This window comes from Molossus molossus, unplaced genomic scaffold (genome assembly GCF_014108415.1).
Source record: "Molossus molossus isolate mMolMol1 unplaced genomic scaffold, mMolMol1.p scaffold_m16_p_4, whole genome shotgun sequence".
In the NCBI taxonomy this organism is placed as follows: Eukaryota; Metazoa; Chordata; class Mammalia; order Chiroptera; family Molossidae; genus Molossus; species Molossus molossus.
This window is the reverse complement of record NW_023425377.1, coordinates 80,314,063-80,332,966: the sequence shown is the minus strand read 5'-3', so window position 1 is coordinate 80,332,966 and position 18,904 is coordinate 80,314,063. Positions and strand designations below refer to the sequence as shown.

General features: G+C 53.2%; 1 protein-coding gene across 1 annotated transcript; it reads right to left on the bottom strand.

Annotated features, from left to right (window-relative positions):
* Nucleotides 1-5,372: 5,372 nt before the first annotated feature.
* LINGO3 (leucine rich repeat and Ig domain containing 3) lies at nucleotides 5,373-17,658 on the bottom strand. Its single transcript, XM_036241946.1, has 2 exons — nucleotides 17,623-17,658; nucleotides 5,373-7,206 (listed from the first exon to the last, which is right to left on the bottom strand). The coding sequence occupies exon 2, from the start codon at nucleotides 7,149-7,151 to the stop codon at nucleotides 5,373-5,375; it is 1,779 nt and encodes a 592-aa protein (XP_036097839.1). The 5' UTR covers nucleotides 7,152-7,206; nucleotides 17,623-17,658.
* Nucleotides 17,659-18,904: the final 1,246 nt, after the last annotated feature.

Genomic DNA, 18,904 nt, shown 5'->3' with positions numbered 1-18,904 from the left:
CAACACTCAGAAATGTACACCCACTGTCCGTCCGGCGTGGCTCAGTGGTTGAGCGTCGATCCATGCACCAAGAGGTCTCTGGTTCAATTCCAGGTCAGGACACATGCCCAGGTTGTGAGTCTAATCCCCAGTGGAGGGCATGCAGGAGATGGACAATCAATGTTCTGTCTCATCAATGTTTCTGTCACTCTCTCCCTCTCACTTCCTCTCTCTAAAATTAATAAAGGGGGGAAAATGTATCCAAAGTTTGAAAACACCGTCAGGAATCTTAGGAATCCCAGTAGTCAGTGAGTGGGCTTCTAAATATCCATTACGTCTACAGGTTTCATACGTCAGACTGCTTCTCTGAGTGGGGCTGTACAAGAAGTTAATGTCTCCTTATGTCAGCTTCCTCTTTCTTTGTCTTTTCCTTTAATATCTTCAATCACCTCTGTCAAGGATAAATATAAGTAGTTGTGAAGTGTTAAGATCTGACAGCAAGCCCTGGCCGGTTTGGCTCAGCGGTTAGAGCGCCGGCCTGCGATCCTGAGAGACCCGGGTTCGGTTCCCGCTAAGGGCGCGTACCTTGGTTGCGGTTTGTCCCCGGCCCTGGTTGGTTGTGCGGGTGGCAGCCACTCGATGTGTTCCTTTCACATCGATGTTTCTCTCTCTCTCTCTGTTCCTCTCTCTCCCTCCCACTCTCCCTGAACAAAAAATGGAAAAATGTTCTCGGGTGAGGATAAAAAAAAAAAAAAGATCTGACAGCAAAGCAAAATTAGAGCTAAAGGCAAAGGTTTAACCAAACATGTTTAAACACAAACTAGTGAATGAAGAACTTGAAGTTCAAAGAGTCAAATATTCTGCATTTCTGAGAAATCTCTATCAGTTTCTCATTCTGGTGAGTATTTCCACATTGCACTTGGCTGCCAATGAAAGGAAAAGGCAAAGAAGGAGGAAGCCGACATAAGGAGACATTAACTTCTTGCACAGCCCCACTCAGAGAAGCAGTCTGAGTGGATGGGTATGAAACCTGTAGACGTAATGGATATTTAGAAGCCCACTCACTGACTACTGGGATTCCTAAGATTCCCGACGGCGTTTTCAAACTTTGGATATATTTTTAAGGTGGTTGTTTTTTAATTTTAAAAAATATGTTTTTATTGATTTTAGCGAGGAAGGGAGAGGGGGAGAGAGACAGAAAGATTGATGGGCTGCCTCTTGCATGACCCCCACTGAGGATTGAGCCCACAACCTGGGCATGTGCCCTGACGGGGAATCAAACCAGTGACCTCTGGGTCACAACTGAGCTACACGGCCAGGCAGGCTTTTTTTTCTTTTTTAATTCTTAATGGAGGACATGCTTAGAGAGAGGAAGGGGGAGAGAGAGAGAGAGAGAGAGAGAGAGAGAGAGAGCGAGCCATGAGAAACATTGATGTGAGAAACATCGATTGGTTGCCTTTCATACATACCCCAACCAGGGACAGAACCTGCAGCCCAGGCATGTGCCCTGACCAGGAATCAAACTGGAACCTTTCAGTGTACAGGATGAGGCTCAACCAACTGAGCCACTAGGGCTGAGCTAGATAAATGGATACATGGATACATTTATAAATTAAAGAGTATCTGACATGTTCCCCTGCCCTCCCTACTATTTCTTTTGATGCCTCTGGAAATGCTGTTTAGCTAGATGGACCACTAGTTTTTATTCAGTAATGGGAATTATTTACACCTGCACGCTCCACAGCCCTTTGAGATATAACTGAAACACCATGGAGTCAGTATTTATTTATGCATTTGTATGAGAACTTGTATTTTGCAAAACATATATTTATCTTCCAGAATGATTTGCCTTTGTTAAGTCTTGTTCTCCATTTACATTGTAAACTCTGTGGGAAGAAGCCCTGGCTTATACTTTTGTATTCATCATTGAAAAACTGAAAACACGAAATAATTGAAATCTCTCTTCTCAAAAAAAAATTTTTTTTTAATCTTCTGACTTCCCTTCTCCCCAGCCCCCACCCAAGAAAAAGATAGGATACAGAAAATCCTGAATCTTGTACCTTGTTTGAACCAGGTACTCAGTAGACCCCGTCGATAGGGAAACTGAGGCACATGAGGCGATTATTTTACCTGCCTTTACTACTGGAGGAATAGGGAAAATGAGGCCCACATCACCCATTTCTGGCTTCTTTGAAGTCAGGAATGGAGGGATCACCCCACAGTCCCTCACATCTCCCTATTCTGCTTCTGTCTTCTGCAGGGCAGAAAAAAAACAAACTTGTTTCCATGCTCAAATGGGGAAACTGAGGCCCATAGAGTGACACTGGGGCGGGGGGACAAGTGACAGGCTGCTCTTGGCCATGGCTTCTGCTGACTGCAGAAGAGCACAGGCTTTTAGAAGCCAGTGGGGTTTGAGCCCTAACACTGGACTCTGTGCCTCAGTTTCCACATCTATCAGGTGGAGGTCAGAGTGAGAATGAAGTGTTTTTTAGTACTACATCCAGCACTCAGGTCTACCTCCATTTTTCCAGAGCCCCCAAAGTCAGGAAAGTTGATGGGCCCCTGTCAGAAGAGGAGACTGCCCCCCCCCACAAGCCCCAGGGGAAGAAGCTACCAGCTCCAGAGGTACAGTGGGGAGAAGGTGGGCTGCACTTCACTTCTTTCTTCCCCACTGCTGGCTCTGCCTCCAGACAGAGCTTGGGGCAGGGGGTTCCTCAACAGCCAGGTTCCACCTGACTCTCTCAGTACATGTCTCTTCCTAGCTGGAGACTCTGGGCAAATGCCCTCATGCCTCTTAATCTCTGCCAATCTGTAAAATGGGATCATAGCAGGATCCAGCTCACAGGGTTGTCATCAGCGTGAAAAGAGTTAATACAGGGGAACAGCATTGGAAACAGCAAGCGTGAAGTGTGACCTCTAACTTTTCACCATTTATTCTTTCTCCATAAACATCCTATGAGTCACCTTGGGGTTGGAGCTAGGCAGCTCCCCCTGGGCCTTCAGTATCCTTATTCCTCATCCATACTTCTTTCCTCCCTTCTCATAAAAACAAATAAACAAAAAACCCTGAGCTTTGTTATTAAATTGGTTTCATTTTTATTGGATTCCAACCAAGTACAGCAGGGTGGGGTGGGAGGCTGGGGAGTCTTGATTCATGTTGGGATGGGGGCCTGGCAGAGGGTGCTGGGAAGTCCCATTATGTGTGATGTTCTGTACATCCTAACACTGCCGAGAACGTACCCCTCCCCTTCTTGATGATGCTAAAGGCACTTGGATGTCTTTTGAAAGGCTCTCAGGGTTGTCATGGCAACCAAGGTCAGGAGAGTACTAAGGGAAAAAAACTAGTTGGTTCTGCCCAACTCGGGTGGGATATGAAGCTGCTGGACACTCCCTTTGGCCCTCACTCACAAGTGGGGTTGGGATGGAATTCCCACCCTGGCTGGCCATGGTCAGCGACCTACAACCCAACATGCTGGCCTGTGTGCACATCATGGGGACAGGACTGGGGCCTCTGACATTCCTAGCCACAACCCAGAGAGAACAGCCAATACCCCCTTCTGAGTTCTGTCTGAATCCTTTGCTCAAAACCTCCAGGGTTGACCTGGCTTTCTTTCTTGCTCATCTCAGAAGATCTTGAGGGATCTAGGATTCAAATCCACTGCCAAGCCCATCCATGGACCTGGCCTCTATATGTAGCAATGGGTTTTACAGATCCATTTTTATAGACGAAGACATAGATGGTCCAGGTGGTCCTCAGTCACTGACCACGATTACATAGCAGGTGGTTACAGAGCTGGCTTTCAGCCTTCCCAAAAGGTCCTTGAGAACACTTTCTAACCTTCTGGTTGGAGGCCAAGCTCCTTTCTGGCTGAGGTCAGGCCCCACAATGTTTCCTGTGCCCCTTCCCCTCAACGATGCCCTGTTGTCTGGCCGAGGTAGAGAGTGGGGGCAAGAACCAGGCTGGAGAGGCAGGATCACAGAAAGTCCCTGTTTGGTGTCTGAATACTTCTGCAGTACCTCAGCTACTGTTTGGTTACCCTCAGTGATGGGGAACTCACTTTGTGAAGAGCAATGAGGCAATGACCTTGGGAAAACTCTTTCTTAACCTGAGCTGCAGTCTGCCTATGACTCTCTACTCTTTGGACCTAGAGTTGCGGAGACCAAGGTGCCTCTGTCACCTTCTCTCAACAAACCAGGTTCAGGCCTCTCTGTAGCCTGAACCCTTGTCCAGGCCTGCTACCCATTGCTGCCTGCAGCGCACATAACAGGGATCCTAGGAGCTGCTCACACTCTCTGGTCTCATTCCCCAGGTGAGCAATGGGACACAGGACTGGCTCAGGGGCAGTGTAGACTCAAGATTGAAGGTCACTACAGCTGGTTTTCTGAAGATGCCCCAGAAGCCATGCTCCTGGGCCAGGGCCAGGGAAGCTGCCCTTCCAGCATGGTGTGGGCTCGATAACCAAGTGGCAGCTCTGAGGGTGGTGGAGGAACCTGGGGAAATGGCTTCTCCTAGTGGCAGCATGCCCTGCTGGGCCAGTGGGTCCAGGTGGAGGGAGTCTGGGGGCGAGGATGGGGCCAGCATGTTGGGGATCACCTAGCATGCTGGGCTCCTTCAGGGTGAGCTTGACCAGCTTAACAAGACCTTAGCCCAGCCCCCAAGATATCCCCAGAGTTGGCCAGCTGAGCAGGAGCTGGATGTGTCCTAGGTGTGAGCTATGTGTGACTCAGGTATGAGCTGGATGTGTTCCAAATATGGGCTGCTTGTCCCAGGTGTGAGTTGTGCTCACAAGAGCTCTGTGTGCCCGTGGTTAGCTCTGGAACCTGAGGCACCTGTTTAGTATCAGCTGGGTGCCAGGTGTGTGTGTGTGTTCCATTTTAGAACTGTGTGTCTGATTGTGTCCTGGGTGTGAATATGTGTGTGCTGGGTGTGAGGTGTGGGGTGTCCAGGTGTAAATAGTACAGGCTTTCATGTGCCCTCCAAGCATCCTGAGTGTAGACCATCTCCCCCCCCAATATGAGCTGTCAGGGGGTTCTGGGGGCAGCAGCTGTGTGCCTCTGGGTGTGAACTGTTAGAGGTGAGAACCCTAGGTCTCTGAGCTCCCCACCCCCACACAGCTCAGTGACCACTCAGGGCCAGGAAGACAGAGGGAAACCTTTAGAAAACGCTTGAGAAACTGCAAAAGACATATCCTGATGAAAAAAGTCCTGTGGTTGGGTCTCTACAAAAAAAGGGAAGTTCTGCCAGGAGTCAGCTTGCAGCCACTCCTCTGGAAAATGCATAGGTGTCATTGGATAGGCCAGCGAGGGGCTGTGGGGGACAGAGACTGAATCTCTTGGCTCAGCCTAGAGCCTGCAGCTCCAGGCAGGGCAGTTGGAGGTCTCTCCCAAGACCCTCAAATCATCTTCATGTTGAACTTGCGGCCGCTTCCCTGGCCAGCACCCGCGGCCGGACCGTCCACCTTGCGGAAGGAATATTCTACAGAGAAGTTGTTCTTGTGCTGCCCACGGCCCCGGCTCCACACGAAGAGCAGCAAGAAGCAGAAGAGGACGACGCCCAGGAAGGTGATGCAGCCCATGGCTGTGGACACCAGGATGGTGGTGAGGTCCAGTGGGAAGCGCGCGGCCGCCAGTGTTTCGTTGCGGCCCTCACCCAGGGTCCGGTTGGTGGCCGGCTCGGGCTGCACTGTCAGTGTGGCGAAGTAGGTATCATTGCCGCCGGCATTGCTGGCCACGCACGTGTAGGTGCCGCTGTCTTGCGGCCTAGAATCCCGGATCTCCAGCGTCCCCCCCGAAAGTACGCGCGCCCGGCCAGTGCTGGTGATGGTAACCGCACGGTGCTGGGGTGTCACCCAAGCCACGGTGGGAGCCGGCTCGCCCTCTGCACGGCACTGGAAACGCACGTCCTCACCCGCGATGGCTGTGATCTGCTGCAACCTCCGCTCTCGAATCTTGGGCTTGCGGCACACGAAGTACTCGAAGAGCGCCGAGTCCGGCAGGTTGCGCAGCGCGTCCCCGCGAACCTCGGCGGGAGTGGCACAGACCGGCAGCCGCCCGTCGAAGTTGAGGGTCTTGCGGCGCTGCACGATCCACAGCAGGCGACAGTCGCAGGCCAGTGGGTTCCCGTCCACACGTAGGGTCTCCAGCGTGTTTACTGAGTGGAAGGTGCTCTCCTCCAACGTGGACAGCAGGTTGTTGGAGAGGTTGAGCAGACGGATCTGACGTAGCCCCAGGAAAGCCTGTGGCTCGACCACAGCCAACAGGGCCCCGGCTAGGTGCAGCTCACGCAGGCGGATCAGGTCTCGGAAGGAGCCGCGTGGCACTGTGCTGATGGGGTTGTGCGACAGGTTGAGGCAGGTGAGGTGGGCCTGGTGGCGCAGCGCGGCGGCTGGCACTGCGGTGATATTGGTGTGGGTGACCGACAGCGAGGTCAGGTTGAGGCCCTGCAGACTGCCCGGGGCCACCTCCTCCAGCAGCGGCCAGTTGTCAATCTCCAGGTGCAACAGGCCCGGCAGCCTACGGAAGTTCTGGTCCTCCAGAGCAGCGATGGCCAGGTGGCGCAGCCGCAGGGCGCCCAGGCCCGGTAGGTGGCCCAGCGACTCGCCCGACAGTGCTGTGAGGTTGCAACGCTCCAAGGTCAGCTCCTCCAGCGCCAGGAGCCCGGCGAAGGCCCGGCGCGAGATGAACACCAGGTCATTGTCGCCTACCTCCAGCCAGCGGAGGCTGCGCAGGTCCTGAAATGTGTAGTCCAGGAGGATGACCAGCTTGTTCTCGCTCAGGTCCAGCAGCGTGAGGTTGTCCAGGCGCGTGAAGACCCCGGGCGGGATGAGCTTGAGCAGGTTGCCGCGCAGGCGCAGGACGCGCAGGCGCGGCAGGTTGGCGAAGGCCCCGGGCTCAACGTGAGTGATCACGTTTTCACTCAGGTCCAGCTCCTCCAGTAGTGGCAGGGCGGCCAGGTCGCCTGGGTTCAGGCAGCGGATGCGGTTGCGGCTGAGTTCCAGTAGACGCGTCTCGGCCGGTATGCCGTCAGGTACAGCGGTCAGCCGGCGCCTGGGACAGGCCACCGTGCGCGTCTGCGCTGTGCACTCGCAGCGAGCTGGGCAGCCCCCCGCCGGGGGCGGGGCTGCAGGCAGGAGCAGGAGCTGCAGGCTCAGGACGCACAGCCAGCAGGTCATGGTTCGGAGCCTAGGGAGCCTCGGCTTAGGGCCCCGCCACCATCCTCTTGGGCACCTGGAGGCGGGGGCAGCATTAGCACTGGAATCCTGCCTCCCAGCCCTGCCCCAGTAGGGGTTCACCAGTAGTGTTTATGCACGGTGGGACCTGCAATCCCACTGCTGGGTGTCTACCCACGAGGACTGAGCACACGACCTCACAAAAACCTATACATCCATGTTTACAGCTGTAGCATGCTATTAGCCACAACCCAGTATCCGTGTATGGATGAATGGATAAACATAATGTGGTCCATCCACACATTAGAATATCATTCAGCCACAGGAAGGCTGAAGCACTGACATTCACTAGAACGTGGATGGACCTTGAACACATGATGCTCAGTGAGAGAAGTCAGACACAAAAGGCCACACAGTGGGTGATTCCGTTTATGTGAAATGTCCAGAACAAGCAAATCCAGAGACAGAAAGTGGGTTGGTGGTTGTCAGGGGCTGGAAAGGGGGATCGGGAGTTTCTTTCGGGGTGATGAAATGTTCTGGAATTTGATAATGGTGATGGTTGCACAATCTTGTAAATATACTAAAACCACTGAATTGTGCACCTCAAATGGGTGAATTTTGTTTTGTGAATTTTTCTCAATTAAAAAATTTGCAAAAGAAAGCATTTATTGAACTGGAGAATCATGGAAATATAATACAAAAATATTTGTTACCAACCCCCCCCCCCCCCCCCCCCCATTTATTGAGTGCCTGGTGTATAGCAGGCTCTAAATACAATGCAGAACAGAGCAAATGTAGATCCTGCCATCTGGGGACTCACATTGGCTGGGTGGGGATATAGGTGGTCTACATGTCTCCACCTCCCCCAGAGTTTTTATCAGGTCCCCTACCTATCTTGTCCTCCTTCTGTCTGCATGAGTCTAACCATTACATGAAATTAGAGCGTATCTTAAAACTCTTTTGTTTCTCCTCCAACTGGGTTGTAAACTCTCTAGGGCAGTGGTTCTCAACCTTCCTAATGCCCTGACCCTTTAATACAGTTCTTCATGTATGTGGGCGTATCAGCATGTGGGCGGACCGCCTGGAGACGATAGAGGAGAGGTGTCTCGGTTCCTAAGACCATCGGAAATATGTGTTTTCTGATGGTCTTAGGCGACCTGTGTGAAAGGGTCGTTCGACCCCCAAGGGGTCGCGATCCACAGGTTAACCACTGCTCTAGGGTGTCATTTTTTTTAGATAGAGTGGGAGGGAGAGAGAGGAAGAGAAAGAGAAACATCAACATGAAAGGGACACATTGAGTGGCTGCCTCCCGCACGACCCAACCAGGGCCGGGGACAAACCACAACCGAGGTACATGCCCTTAGCGGGAACCGAGCCTGGGTCTCTCTGGACTGCAGGCTGACGCTCTAACCACTGAGCAAAACTGGCCAGGGCATCTTTTTTTTTTCTTTTTTAATCCTCACCCGAGGACATTTTTGCATTTATCTTCAGATAGAGTGGGAGGGAGAGAGGAAGAGAAAGAGAAATATCAACGTGAGAGAGACACATCAACTGTTTGCCCCCACACAGCCCCGAATGGGGCTGAGGACAAACCGCAACCGAGGTTCGTGCCCATAGCGGGAATCAAATCTGGGACTCTCTGGTCTACGGGCCAATGCTCTAACTGCTGAGCCAAACCAGCCAGGGTTCTCTAGGGTGTCTTAATCAGAGGCTAAACTGCCTGAGATAAGGAGTCTGCTTGATGAACATCAACATCAATACACTCAGTAATGGCAACAACTTGACCAAAAATCTGTCACAGAATTTTGAGACTCATACAGGGGTGGGAAACCTTTTTTTCTGCCAAGAGCCATCTGTTTATTTATTTATTTATTTATTTATCCTCACCTGAGGACATTTTGCATTTATCTTTGGATAGAGCGGGAGAGAAACATCGATGTGAGAGAGACACATCAAGTGGTTGCCACCTACACGACCCCAACTGGGGCCAGGGACAAACTGCAACATGCCCTTAGCAGGAACCGAACCTGGGACTCTCTGGACTGCAGACCGACGCTCTAACCGCTGAGCCAAAATGGCCAGGACCATCTGGACATTTATAACATCACTCATGAGGCAATACAAAATTATCAACTTAAAAATTAGTCTGCTATATTTGGTTAGACCAATTTGGTGAGGTGTGTGATGTTAGCTGGTATTGATTTTGAGGGCCTTATATGGCCCGCAGTCCAGACGTTCCCCACCCCTGCGATAAAACAAAGTTTCAGCCCAGCCAGTGTGGTTCAAGGGATTGAGTGTGCACCCATGGACTGAGAGTTCCCAGTTCAATTCCTGGTCAGGGCACATGCCGGGGCTGGGGCTTGATCCCCAGTAGGGGGTGTGCAGGAGGCAGCTGATCCATGTTTCTCTCTCACATGGATGTTTCTATCTCTCCCTTCTTCTCTCTCTTTAAAAAAAAGCATTGAAAAAACAAAGTTTAATGAGAGAAGAAAAAAAACAAAAGACAAAAAAAAAAAACAGGTAACAAGACCAGAGGATTCACTGATAGAAGCTGTGAGGAGAAGCAGCATGGATGGATGATCATGGTGACCAGGGTTGAGGAAGGGCTGACTTCAGACCCAGAAAGGTAACATATGAGCTGAAACTCTAGTGGGAAGAATTGGGTTCCCCCCCTCTTCAAAAAGATATGTTCAAGTCCTGACCCTGGTACCTATGAATATGGCCCCATTTGGAAGTAGGGTCTTGCAGATGTGATTAGTTGAGACGTGGTTATACTGGAGTAGGGTGGCCCTAATGGAATGACTGTTGTTCTCATAACAAGAGGGGAATTTGGACACATGTACAGATACACACAGAGGAAATAAAGCCATGTAAAGATGGAGGCAGAAATTGGGGTGAGGGAGTGGGGTGAGGGAGCTTCTGTACCTGAGAATGTGGTCACACCACGAGGAAACCGAGGGGCCTCTGGTCTACAGGAGGCCACAGGTCTTAGGTCCCTGTCCTAAGCTGGGGAACGCTGTAGGGAGGCTGAGGGAAAGGAGCAAGAGCTGGTTGGTTGTGCTCTATCACTGCAAATGTCCTAATCCCAACCTGGGCATTGCAAGGAACATAACCCTTCCCCAAAGCAAGCCTCCCTTCCGAGGCTGTTTTTCTAGGTCATTCTCTGCCATGTTGTTGCCCTGGACAGCACGTGGCGAGGCTGTGTCCCAGGTGGGGACAAGAGCCAAACAGATGGTTCCCTGTTCAGTCACCCATCTCATGCCTCTGGCAAGTTCCTACCTTAAACTTGTCCCTGGCTCTGAGGTCACTCCCAGTTCCCTGTTGTGCTGCTCCCTATGGTCAAGGGGAAATACCCCTTTGCCCAGGAATTGGGAACAGGACCTCAGCAGCCTGCTCTGGAGGAGTCAACACCTCCCTTGCTCTGTCTCAAGGAATAAATGACTGATATTTTCTTCCCTCCAAATATAGACTCCTTGTGGGGCAGAGCTACCTGGTTTGTTCTTTCTGCAGGAGAGAATTTCATATCCCTAGAATAAAATTCGAAGTCCTCCTCAGGGCCCACAGGTCCCGTACAACCTGCCTCCCATCTCCTTGCTGCCCTCACCTCCTCCCTTTCTCCCCTCACTTATTCTGCTCCAGCCACCTGGGCCTTCTCACTGTTCCTCCAACATGCCAGGCACCATCCTGCCTCAGGACCTTTGCACATGCTGTGCCAAATACCTGGAATACTTCCCTGCATGGTTCTCTCCCTGACTTTATTTGGGGCTCACCCTCAATGTCACTGGTTACTCTCTACTAATGTTCCCACCTTAGTCTTCCTGAATGCCATTTAAACCCTTGTTTAATGTATCATCATCACCATATGGCGAACACTTCTGCAGTTCCTACTCTGTGCCAGCCTGGGACTAAGGGCTCCACCTGTACTGTACCCTTTAATTCCCACAACCTCATGGGTGGCTGCTGTCACCCCCACTTTACAGATGGGAACACTGAAGCTCAGAGCAACTTAAGTCACTAGCTCAGGTTCACACAGCCCATCAGAGGTGGCAGGGGGAAGTCTCAGGGCTAACTGGGTGGTAAAACTCACTGCTGTTGCTTTTTTTTTTTTTTTTTTATCCTCACCCGAGGACATTTTTCATTTTTTGTTCAGATAGAGTGGGAGGGAGAGAGAGGGAGAGAGAGAGAGAGAGAGAGAAACATCGATGTGAAAGGGACACATCGAGTGGTTGCCACCCGCACGACCAACCAGGGCCGGGGACAAACTGCAACCGAGGTACACGCCCTTAGCAGGAACCAAACCCGGGTCTCTCTGGACTGCAGGCAGACGCTCTAACCGCTGAGCCAAACCGGCCAGGGCTGTTGCTTTTTTTTTGTAACAGAGCCAGGACAGGGTCCTGGCAGCTCATCCAGCTAGACTTTAAAACACAGTTCTGGCCCTGGCCAGTTTAGCTCAGCGGTGAGAGCGTCGGCCTGTGGTCTGGTTCCCGCTAAGGGCACGTACCTCGGTTGCAGTTTGTCCCCGGCCCTGGTTGGGTTGTGCGGGAGGCAGCCACTCGATATGTCCCTTTCATGTCGATGTTTCTCTCTCTCTTTCTCTTCCTCTCTCTCCCTCCCACTCTATCTGAACAAAAAATGGAAAAATGTCCTCAGGTGAGGATAAAAAAATAAAAACACAGTTCTGTCTTTGCTGGACCAATTTTTATCATCACCTCCAGAGATACCGTAACACTGGTGCCCCTTATATGTTGATTCAGTCTGTCAGTCAGTCCACAAACAGGTACCAAGTGCCAAGCATTTTCCAAGTGCTGGAGACAGAGTGCAGGAGACAAAGAGGTCAGCTTCCTGGGAGCTGATGGATACGAACAGCCTCTCCTGCCTTGAGTGCATGAGTGGAGAAAAATAAATCCAGGAAAAGGGTGATGGTTGGTGTCGAGGGATTGCAATGATCTAATTTACTGAGAAAGGGATGTTCATGCAAAGACTTAGAGGAGGCAGGGAGCCAAGCAGATGGCAGTGGGAAGGGCAGCCATGGAGGGCACAGCAGAGGACACCCTGTGAGGGTGGCCGTGCGGTTCAGGCATGGAGACTGAGGGGCGGATGCTGCAGACATAGAGATGAAAATAAACTTTTCAAAAATTTTAAGTTGGAAAGAATTTTAAAAAATAGTTGCCATAGAATGTGGATAAGGACAAAATCAGGAAGGAAGTACTCAAGTGATGGAAGGTCAGGACAGCTAGGGCATAGCGACTGATACAGTCACAGAAAGGCTGGCAGGAGACCTCAGTTCTAACGGGCTGAGTGACCTCTGATGGAAAACACGCCCTCTCTGGACCTGGCCTGTCAAAAGAAACAAGAACCCTTGCGGAGTTGGAGCTCTAGCTCTATAATTACTCCCAGGTTGAGAAGATAGCTGGTCCAGGGGCCAGGCAGAGGGGACACTCAAGCTGTGACCCAGTTTGTCAACTCTAACCTCTCCCTCAGGCAAGGCCCTGTCATCTTCTCTATGGGGTTTGGGGGGGCACAGAAAGGGGACTTGCCGCTGGGCTAGAGCTTCTGATGCTTCCCCCTAAGGTCTGTCCCCCCACCTTGGGGGAAGGCCTGGTTTTTGGAGACAGAACAGTGGGAATTGGATTCTGCCTGCAGGACCTCCGTTCCCTCACTCTCCCAGACCCTGGGCCTGAAGGTGGGAAAGCAGGCAGGTGGGTGGTCTCCGGTGGAGCGCTACGCGGGGACCGCAGCCCAGATGCCGAGTGCCCCTCGGGTTCTGCCGTTTTCAGATGTTAAAGGGCTGAGCACCTCAAGCAAGCAAGGGACCCTCTCTGGGTCCCTCCCCGTCTCCTGTCTCTGGAGGGTGGCGTCTTACAGTGGGGTAGAAGGCCAGGACTCCCAGTTCCCAATTAGGATGGGGGTTTGGATTCCAGTCCTGCTTCTGCAGGGCTAAGTTTTTAGGGCTCTCCACACCCCCTCCCTTCCCAGAGATCTACCTGGGGCCTCTCCTGTTCTACCTGGGGCCTCTCCTGTCCTCCTAGGACTAAACACCACCATTCACTGATGATTCTTTTTTTCCTCTTCTTCCCTCCCTCCCTCCCTTCCTTTGAGAGAGAGAGAGAGAGAGAGAGAGAGAGAGAGAGAGAGAGAGAGACTGATTTGTTGTTCCACTTACTTATGCATTCATTTGTTGATTCTTGTATATGCCCTGACCAGGGATAGAACCTGCAACCTTGGTATATCAGATCAGTGTTCTATTCAACTAAGCTACCCGGCCAGGGCTGCACTTATGATTCTTGATTTTGTGTCTTGGCCACCATGTCTCCCCTGAGCTCCAGCCTGGGATGGGAATAAACTTGGCCCGGGTGTGTCTGAGTTTAGAGGTGGGAGGTGGGGTTGGCAAAGGTCGACTGCAAGAACAGGTAGAAGCCATTGAGGGTTTTGAGCAAGAGCATGAGGTGTCTGAGTTGCAGCTTGAATATGTCTCACCTTATCACCCTATGTCACCTGAGCCTAGAAAGCCTTGACTCTTCCTTAGAAAGTGATGTCGTGAGAACAAGGACTGCGTTATGCCTCTTTCTACCCTCACTATGCACAGAGCTGAGCGTCCAAGGACCTGGTAATATCCAATGAATGGAGCAGAGAATCAGCGAGAGTCCGGAACTAGGACGAGACTCCTGGGTTCCCATTGGAGCCCAACCCACTGCCATGGGCAGAGGTTTTTAATGCCCTGAGCTTCAGTGTCCTCTTCTGCAAAACGAACTACCATGACTAGTAACCACCTTTCCGGCTAATGAGGGGACAGCAAATGAGAAGTCAGCCAAGAAGGTACTTTGTATCTGGAACAGTCTCCACTGGGTGCCAGATGGGATCAGGAGCCGAATCCTAGGCCCTGTTCTGCTCTTGGTCAAGTTTTTACAACATTCATTCACTCCACAAGCACTCAATGGGTGCCTGTTGTGTGCCAGACATTGTTCTAGTTCTATCAGGAAACAGCTTTGAACAAAACAGACAAAACCCCCACCATTCTGTCTATGGGTGAGAAACAGAAGAGTTAAACACATGCCATATGCAGGCATCGCTATGGAAAAAATCAACAGGGAAGGCAGGGTCTGTGGTCAGTGGAACAATCGCCCCCCCAAAGATGCCCATGTCCTAATTCATGGAGCCTGTGAATGTTACCTGACTTGGCAAGGGGATTAAGTTTGCCAATGAAATAAAAAATGCGAATGAGTTGACCTCCAGATGGGGAGATGGCCCCGGATTACGGGGGGGGGGGGGCAGGGGGGCAGTGCCATCACAGCATCCTCACCAGAGGAAGGCAGGAGGGTCAGGGTCAGAGATGGACGAGGCCGTGCTGCTGGCTGTGAGGATGGAGGAAGGGCCATGAGCCAGGGATGCAGCCCCTCTAGAAGCTGGAAAAGGCCAAAACAATTCTTACCTGGAGCCTCCAGAAGGATCAGACCTGCCCACAACCTGGGTTTAGGACTCTGATCTCCAGAACTGTGAGATGACAAATTTGTGTTGTTTTAAACCACTAGGTTTGTGCTGATCTGTTAAAGCAGCCACAGGAAACACACACAGGGTCTCCGGGGGTTGAAGAGGAGGTGGGCTGCATGCCGGCTTCAAGCACTGGGAAAGTAGAAGGGGCTGAGCTCCCCATGGGGTCTGCTATCAGCATCAGTTGAAGTGAGGGGACCTACCTGGGGAGAGGCCCCCAAATCTGTCCATCACGGCAGGCCCTGGGAAACAGATCCCTCCTCTTCTCCACCCCAAACTGTCTTAGACTAATTTGCCACAAAGCTCACAGTACAAGGGTGAGGCAGAGTGCGGGTATCTGAAGTGCTTCTCCTTGGACCCTATTCCTTTCCCACCCACTTCCTCTATTCTGAGTCAGCTTTCTCTCTCACAGGCCACGTGGGACATAACCACCTGTCCCCTCCCAGGCCAGGGAATACTAAAGACTCCATTGGGCAAGACCAAACCAAGCCAGGCTGGAGGCAGCAGCTGAACCACAGGGAAGGCTGGGGCAGGATGGTGAATAGATGCTGGAGCTCGGCAGCTCTGTCCCCAGGTCACTCCTCCCTCTACCCCCCACCCCATCACAACTGGAGCTGGAGGGAGCAACAGGAGCATGGTTTGGCAGGCTCTGGTAGTGTCCCTCATTCGAGCTTCAGACTTGGGAGGTGGGGCCCTCCAAGGCCTGCTTTAGGGGATACACTGACAATGCCCCCAGTGTCCTAGATTTGTGCTCCTGGGCTCTCATCCGTGATAATTCATTAAGCCCTAATTACCCTCCCTCTGCAGTTAGTCCCTGTTAACCCATGGAGGCCTGGGGGGCCTCCAGATCCACTTCCCTTCCCAGCCTGTGGGGGTTGGGGGAGGCTGTCGACTACCCTCTGCAAATGAGACCTCTAGATCTGGAACCATTTTTTGAATGTCTACTGTATATTGTGGTTGTTCACCCACTAGCCCAGCCCTGAGGTTGGGAATAATGGAGACCATTTGGAGAAAAGGAGACTGAGGGTCAGAAGGGTCCCCAGCTCACCTGGCATCACTCAGCTTGAGAGTCAACATTTGAACCTGGGTCTCGTGCCAGCTCCTTTCCACTAAATCCCAGAGCCCTGATGGAGAGTGGAGGAGGGCTGAGGGCTCTCTTCTGAGGCTCAGGATTGACACGTGCTGGTGGGTGGCTCCCTCGGGCCCACCTGGGACAAGCTTTGTTTGGAGAGTTCTCTACCTGGTGACTAGGGGGTGACTCAGGGGTGCCTGGGAATGACAGCACTGTGGGAAGAGAAATCAAGCTGCTGCCTCAGATCTGCTTTTATTCCCACTCAGCAAGGCACCTTCAGGTCCTGGGCCAACTTAATCTGGGGGAGGCTAAGAATAACCACCCCCATTCTACAGATGAGCACACTGAGGCTGAGCAGGTAGGTGCAAGGCTGAACTGCTGTAATAGTGATAATTATAATAGCAGTCCCTTATTAACTGAGTATCTAGTTTCTAGCAGCACAAGGCAGGGCGTGATGTGTGGCCATTTGTCTCAGTTTGTGTAAAGTAAATCCGGTGTGGGTTTGTCTCAAAACTGGAGCTCAGAGAGGGGCTGTCTTTTGCCAGAAGTCACCAGCTAGGGCAAGGAACAGAAGAGCAGCAGGAAGAAGGCTGGGTTTAACCTTTCTGAGCCCCATCCCATGGCTGGGTGGCTTCTTCCTGTCACCCCATGTAATCCAGATAGAGTGAACACTGCTTCTATGGGGGAGCCCTGGGTAGGCTCACGGGATCTTCCAGCCCAGATCCTGTCTCACATGGCTGTTGCTTTGAGGCAATGAGTCCACAGTCCACCCCGGCCCAGAGTCCAGACAAAGACCACCCCCTCCCCATCCACACACCTGGTTTCCACCGCCTTATCCACACTGAGACCCTGTGCTCTCCACCTTTGGGCACTCACACACCACAACCTTTCCACACTCCACACCTCCTTCACGGAGCCCTCCTGGGTTGCTCCAAGTCTCAGCCCTGTTTGCCCCAAAGGTCCCCCATCATCAAGTCCCAAATGGTCTTCTTGCCTGCTACCAGATGTCCCCTTCTTACTCCTCCTCCACCAGAAGCAAGAAGTTCTTAACCAGCTCTGTGCACATGCGAATTCACCAGGGGCCGTTTGTTAAAAATGCCAGTTCTGGGGCCCAAACCCCCAAAGTTCTGATTCCTCAGAAGTGGAGGGCTGGGGTATATGAGTCTTTAGTGCCCAGGGGACATGCTGAAGAAAGCGGTTTTAAGGTGCTCTCCAAAGGAAGGGCTGGGCCTGTTCTTGGGTCCAGACCAAGGCACTAGGTGCTCCCTGCCCCCCCCCCCCAACTTGTTGAATAGGGCTCAGTGGCCTCCCTGGCCAGACCCCAGAGGCCCTAGGGGAATCAGGCCCAGCTTCAGGGGATGGACAGAAGTCCTCCACCATCCTTGGTGCTGTTTGGACACTACTCCACAGCGCAAGGGACTTAGCCTTGCACCCCCAAATTCCTCCAGCCAAGCTGAGCTGTCTCCAGGCCCAGGGATGGAGCAGGTCCTGGTGTGGACACCAAACGCCTCCATCGCCTTCCAGGCAGCTTGGCACCGACACCCCTCCCGCTGGACCAAACCCCAGTGAGAGACCGCAGGAAGGAGCCCGGGCTGAAGCCTCCATCCCCACTGTCCCTGTCCTCCCACCTGGCCAGTGCTCCCTTCTTCCACCCATGGAGGGGACACATCTCCCCAGGAGTCCTCACTGCCCCAAAGAGACGTCCATTTGGCTCCCCGTTCCTCGGTGCCCCGGTGGAGCGGCGGGGGTCCCTAGCGTGGGGAGTGGCCCCCAAAGTTTCCAGGGGGAGCGCAGGGGCCTGGTGAGGGGGCGATGTGCCCGAGTGGGAAGCGCGAGGCGAGTGCCCCGCGGGCGAGAATGGGGACTGCGGGGCGCAGGTGGAGCAGGGTCGCTGGGCCCGCTGCGGCCACTCACCTGGGCGGCTCCGCCGCAGACACCGCACGGGCTGCGGCGCGGGGGCCGCCGGAGCCAACACGAGCCACCGCCGCCGCCACCGCCTCCCGGGCCCGCCGTGCGCGCTCCCGCCGTCGCGTGCCCGCCGCCAACCTCCCGGTGCGCCGGGCGGGGACGCGCGGGGCTGCGCTCGGCCGTGCGCGCGTCCTGCTTGCTGGGGTGTGGGTTCCCGGGCCGCAGGTGTCCGGGGCTGCAGGGCTCACGGTGACACGTGCGCGCAGGCGCCGGGACGTGCGCCAATGGTGCCGCCAGGGCCGGGGGACCAAGACCCGGAGCGAGTACACCTTAATGTGCTCCCTGCCCGCTCTGGGGCGCTTCTGAGGACTCCTGTGGCCAGGGTGGGCCTGCAGAGGCTGAGGTGCAGAAAACGCAGGGACCCTAATCTGTGCCCTTCTGGGACCTACCCCCTCCTCCATGCCTTCCCAGTCCAGGCCTCCACCACCTGGCACTTGGGACACTTGCCCAAGCCTCTTCCAGACTCTGTCAGGCCAGACCTCCAGGTCCATTCCCCACGTGGATCCCAGAGGAAGCTTAACCACAGCCTCCAGAACCAACTCTGGCTCCTCACTACCCTCAGGATCTTGCCTAAACTCTACCTTGTCTTCCTCCCTCCCCTCATTCTGATCCCAATGCAGATCCTCTTGCTCTTCCTCAAACATGCCACGCTCTCCAGGCTCAGGGCCTTTGCACCCTCTGTTCCCTCTGCCTGGCTGGAATGCCTTTCCCTCCATGTTTCCTTAGCCAGTTGGTAATAACTTGTGTTTGTCTGACTAACGAGGCTTTTCACATACTCCCCAGACCTGTGCAGTTTGAGGGTGCTCAAGGGATGTTGGCAGGAGAATGAGAGTCTTGCTTTTACACACAGTGACCAATGTGGAGGCCCCCATGCTTGGGAACCTCATGTTAGGAGGTTGAAAGGCAATGAAAGGCATCTTGTTGGAGCACACATCCTGGAATCATGGAACATCGGGGTGAAGTGTCCCTTTTCCCGACTCAGGCTGGGGTATGTAGCTCCGTGTAGAAAGGAGCCAGGGAAGAAATGGGACCAGGAGTGGGTGTCCTGACCCTCTAGGATGGGGCCTGCCCAGCATTGGCCAGGAGTGAGTGCTGCCCTATTCAGGGGACTCACACTGTGGAGTCTGGCAGGGGAGGCAGGGCATTGCTGCAGGGTGGGGGGCCTCCCCCATCATGCTAATAACCCCACTTGCGATGGCCAAGCACTTACTATGTGCTGGTCTCCATT

Bases quoted from the DNA above. Each gene is read 5' to 3' on its own strand.
- LINGO3 (XM_036241946.1), bottom strand. From the start codon at position 7,151: ATGACCTGCTGGCTGTGCGTCCTGAGCCTGCAGCTCCTGCTCCTGCCT.